The sequence below is a fragment of the Lathyrus oleraceus genome, chromosome 1 (assembly GCF_024323335.1).
Source record: "Lathyrus oleraceus cultivar Zhongwan6 chromosome 1, CAAS_Psat_ZW6_1.0, whole genome shotgun sequence".
In the NCBI taxonomy this organism is placed as follows: Eukaryota; Viridiplantae; Streptophyta; class Magnoliopsida; order Fabales; family Fabaceae; genus Lathyrus; species Lathyrus oleraceus.
This window is the reverse complement of record NC_066579.1, coordinates 296,466,853-296,472,016: the sequence shown is the minus strand read 5'-3', so window position 1 is coordinate 296,472,016 and position 5,164 is coordinate 296,466,853. Positions and strand designations below refer to the sequence as shown.

At 35.7% G+C, this 5,164-nt stretch overlaps 1 protein-coding gene across 3 annotated transcripts; it reads left to right on the top strand.

Annotated features, from left to right (window-relative positions):
- Positions 1-226: 226 nt before the first annotated feature.
- Positions 227-3,848, top strand: LOC127131384 (uncharacterized). Of its 3 annotated transcripts, XM_051060324.1 has the most exons (6): positions 237-389; positions 800-875; positions 1,366-1,616; positions 2,006-2,493; positions 2,581-2,812; positions 3,135-3,848. In XM_051060324.1, exons 3-6 carry the CDS (start codon positions 1,367-1,369, stop codon positions 3,605-3,607), a joined length of 1,443 nt encoding a protein of 480 aa, XP_050916281.1. In that variant the 5' UTR covers positions 237-389; positions 800-875; position 1,366; the 3' UTR covers positions 3,608-3,848. The 3 variants fall into 3 exon arrangements, with proteins under 3 accessions (XP_050916270.1, XP_050916281.1, XP_050916276.1); XM_051060313.1 differs by lacking the exon at positions 800-875 and having other exon boundaries at positions 227-389; XM_051060319.1 differs by lacking the exon at positions 800-875 and having other exon boundaries at positions 241-455.
- Positions 3,849-5,164: the final 1,316 nt, after the last annotated feature.

Below are 5,164 nucleotides of genomic sequence, written 5' to 3'. Positions count from 1 at the left end.
GATAATATTCAATAGCCACCGTGTACACAATTAATTTTCTATCATTATCAACAAAATATCTATTTTATTTTAATTAACAATTATTTTTATTTAAAATATAAATTTTTTATTCTCAAATATCAAAATTTCTGTTTTATTATAATTAACAATTAATTATTTTGAGAAATAAAATTGTTATTTTAAAAAGTACAATGCATTAGTACTAAATATATAAAAGTACAATGCATTAAGTATACTCCTGTATAAGTGACAGGCAACTGCAACAACTAACAAGTAACTACCGTGTGTACTTACAAAACACAGCGTTGTTAGGGTTTTGCCACAACAGTTTCCCACTCTGCTTCACTCAAATAACAAAGACAATCTTCTCCACATCACTGTGCGTTTCGGTACGCTGCTTTGTTCCTTTTCCATTTCTCAAAATAGCTTACCAATTACACGTCATACAAGAAAAGGTTCCTGTTTGCCAACTTAAGATTCTAGCTTTTTGTTTTTGTGCTTTTAGGGTTTTTGAGATTTAGTGTCTTATTGAGAATTTGAAAGTATTGGGATGTTTTGATGATTATTTGTGTTTTGAGAATTTACCTTTTACTGATGTTTTGAATGTGTCTGCTTTATAAATTGTTGCTATGATGTGTTATATTATGCTCTGATGTGATTGCATTGAAATTTTGAAATTTTAGGGTTGGTTATTTGTGTTTTAAATTTCTGTGTTTTGATTCTTGGTTGCTATGATGTGTTGTTATATTATGCTGTGGTTTGTTAATTTTCATCTAACTAGGGTTTTGATGATTTTTAGTTGTTATACTCAGAATAGTCATTTCCCCATAGCGGCACGGAGCGTCTGACCCCAAAAGATGGCGTATAGCGGGATGGTTTGATAATTTTTTTTGGCAAATTACATATAATAATTATAAATATCTATTTGGTGTAAAATTAAACAAATAACTCAACTCAATATTCATAACTCAAAGCACACGTGACACAGGAAGTGCGTAAACGACTATGAAGGAAGGTTAAGGTTGAGTCTCAACTCAAATTAGATTGAAAACCCCATAATTACCCTTAAAACGTTGTAAGTTTAAGGGTAATTTCGGTTTTTGAGAGGGGAAAAGGATAGCGGGTCAGAAAGTGCTCCTAGCCGGAACTGCTATGCTCCGCTGTCCCACTATTTACCCTATAGCGGCCGATATAGTGTTTTGCACCACTAAGGTTCTTACCATAGCGGTTGGTATCAGCTCCGCTCCGCCATAGCGGGATAGTGCCGCTATTGACCGCTATTGACTACTCTGGTTATACTGTTATATTATGCTGCTGTGTTGTATTAAGAATTTGAAACCTGAAGTGATTGTTGTGTTTTTGCAGTATGGCTTACGTTGACGAGGATGGTTCTTCGGGTTCTGGAGATGATGTGAACATGTTAGACGGACAAAAGCGTCCGGCTGGAGTTTCGGCTAGTGGTGGTCGGAAGAGAGGCCGAAAAGCTACTGGTGATGCTATAGTGGATGCCATGATGCAGATAGCAGCTGCTTCGAAAATGAGGGCAAATGCAATTATGAAGAACGAGGACAGATTTTCAATAAGCAAGTGCATCAATGTGTTGGATGAAATGCAAGGTGTTGATGAAAGGATTTACTTTTTTGCTTTGGGTTTGTTTGAGGATCACCCTAATGCCCGGGAGGTTTTCATCTCTCTTAAGGGTGAAAAAAGATTGACCTGGTTGCAGGGAAAATTCGGTGTTTCCTCTAGTTTAATTGTTTGAGAAAATCGTCCTTTTTTTGTTTTTGGCTACGAATTTGTGCCGTAATTTTGTATAGTTAATTGATCTGCAAAGGAATGATGTTATTTTTTATGACTGTTTTGAATTTATTTTAATGCAAACAAAGCTCTTTGTGTTGAAACTTTGTTTTATGCATAACTGAAATTTTTATCGACTCGATATATTAGAAAGGCATGTTAATATGTTATCTTGTACCTTTCGTAGTTTTGAAGTTTATCTTTACAGATACACCGATCAGCATGGATGACATTGACTTGGAATTGGATGAGATGGAACTCGTTGCAGCTGCTGCTGGATACTATTATTACAGCTCTTTAACCAAACAGCAGCCTTCTCGTTGTTTATCGCCAAGGAGATGTGAATTCATGACAGAAGTGTTGAACGGACCTGACGACTTTTGTCGAGAAATGTTGCGGATGGACAGACACGTATTTCTCAAGTTGTGTGGCATTCTTCGCCAAAGAGCCATGTTACGTGATACTGCTGGTGTAATGATAGAGGAGCAGTTGGCGATATTTTTAAACGTCATTGGCCACAATGAACGTAACAGAGTGATTCAGGAGCGGTTTCAGCACTCGGGCGAAACCATTAGCAGACATTTTAATAATGTTTTGAAAGCTATTAAATCACTATCGCGTGAATTTTTGCAACCTCCTCAGCATACCACATCTCCAGAAATTCTCAACAATGCTAGATTTTACCCATATTTCAAGGTCCAAATGATCTGTTAATTTTCTTTCTTATTTTTCATTACTTGTGCTACTTTAGTGACCTTTCCTCTCTCCCTTGTATAATTTCAGGATTGTATAGGAGTAATTGATGGTATGCTAATTCCTGCACATGTTCCAGCCAAAGATCAATCTCGATTTCGCAATAAGAAAGGTGTCCTATCTCAAAATGTGCTTGCAGCATGCACATTTGACTTGCAGTTTATATTCATTTATCCTGGTTGGGAAGGTTCTGTCACAGACTCGCGTGTGTTAAGGGCAGTCCTTGATGATCCGGATCAGAATTTCCCTCAAATTCCTCAAGGTTCGATAGCTTTATCTCTTTTGTTTTTGATTCATTAGCTATAACTTCATTCATTTAACCCCTAGGGGTTAGCCTGGTGACGGCTTGAGACCTGAGAGTGTGCTTCTCACAAGGTTTCAGACTTCCAGGTTCGAATCCCTCAAAGTGTTAACAGTTTTTGTCTTGGATCAGTCAATATATGACAAAGCTCTGACTTAAAGTGGGCCCCCCCCGTTAGTGGATGGTGGGATTGGTTTTCCGGATTAGTCGGTTGGCCGGATACCGAGTTTTCAAAAACAAAAAAAAATTTCATTCATTTATTTCTTTTGGATTTATTTCACAGGAAAATATTACCTTGTTGACCAAGGGTACTTAAATACAGAAGGATTTATCGCTCCTTTTCAAGGGGTTCGGTACCAACCTTATGAATATCGAGGTGTCAATCAATTACCAAGAAATGCAAAGGAGTTGTTCAATCACAGACATTGCTTTCTGAGGAACACTATCTTGAGGTCATTTAATGTGTTGAAAAGTAGATTCCCAATCCTTAAACTTGCTCCCCAGTATTCTTTCCAGATTCAGCGGGATATAGTCATAGCTGCTTGTGTTTTGCATAACTTCATCCGGCGTGAAGAAAGAAACGACTGGTTATTCAGTAGTTTAGGGGGGACATTCGTGGATGAACTCTCGGATCCTGATGAACTTCCTGATGTTCAACTTCTTTCTTCGATGCAAGAACAGATTGCGTTCTCATTACGTGAATCAGTTTCTGCATCTATGTTTGACGACTTATTGAATAAATGGGATGAGTGGTGATTCTCGACTAAGATCTGTTGTCGTTGAATGGTGACTCGGTTTATGGGTTTATTGCAAAAGGCTCCATGTGATTTAGTAATTTGCATGTTACCTATGAATTTATGATCACTGTTTAATTTGATGTTTAGGTTAATGCTCATTGTTATTGTGTATAACATGAAATTTTGTATAGGCTCTGCAATCTGCATATATTAATAACAGTTTTATTGAAAAAATGGAATTGTGAAGGAATCTTGGGTTAGATTAGATGCATATATAGCTGTCAATGTATATATAGTTTTTGGTACTTTTATGTTCTTGCAGAGGATGTTTAATGGGCAAACGCCAGATCCACAAAACTATATGCATGTTCCTCTCTCTCTCTCTCTTCTTGATGGGCCGATTTACATTTTGGCCATGATCAAGTTGTTGCTAAATCAACTTTGAATTCTGGTCTGTTCTTTAGGGGTATAAAAGGGGTGCCCATCAGAATTTCCTTTACACAGGGATGGATTGTGCTATTTAGTTTTTGAAATTATTTGTGTGCAAAACATTGATATTTAGGTCATCAAATATAAAAGATAAGAGATTACAAAACAGCTCTCTCAACTTTTACCTTAAGTTCAACCTACAACATTCTTTCACCAAGTTTTTACACAAGTTCAACTTATAATTTTATTTATAATATTTACAATGTTACAAGAGAACTAAGCTCTTAAATTATAAATACAACACAATCATATAAGAACTAATTATGTTTTTCGAATGACAAAATATCAAATACAATGTAGTAACAATGTGTATTACAAGTGTTATGCGCAATAAAAAAAGAAAAGCAATAAATAAAATAACACAGGAATTGGTAACCCAGTTCGATGTAAAATCACATACGTCAAAGCATTAACCCAAGGAAAGAAAATCCTCTCTTAATAGTTAGAAGTACAAATTGATATGATTTGAACTCTCAGAGTTCAATGCCTTTTTTCTAATACTATTTGTGATATTTTATTCAGGACTACTCTTGAATATGAGATTCCTCTTACTTTCACTCAAACATTCTCCCCAATGTTTGGACAATTACAAGAGTTTAAGAATAATTGAATGAGATTACAACTCAAACACTTATTTCTTAATATAGAAATAAGACTCAAGAATAGAATATTACAAAACAAATAAACACGTCTAACTTGATTGTGCAAGGTCCAAGTCTTTACAATGGATAAACGTCAAAACCCATTAGGATTTTTGTCTTTGAACGCAGCTGGACATTCCACAAGCGCAAACAACCAGTCTTCTATTATGTTGATTGACAATATTTGATTGATCAAATCTTGATCATATCAAAATTCCTCAATGTTAATCTTGCTCATAATGATATTTTGGAAAAACTTCCTTATCCTAAAAAAGCGCATAAAAGATTAAGCATGATTAGATAAATAAGGAAACGAGTCTTTAATCAGCGCGAGATTTACTCGGCGCTAAGAAGCTTCTGGGCGAGTTAAGATGTCTTACAAACCGAGGAACATTATGTTCAACATGTTTCTTCTTTACTTGATCACAGAGAGACAAGATGTCTCA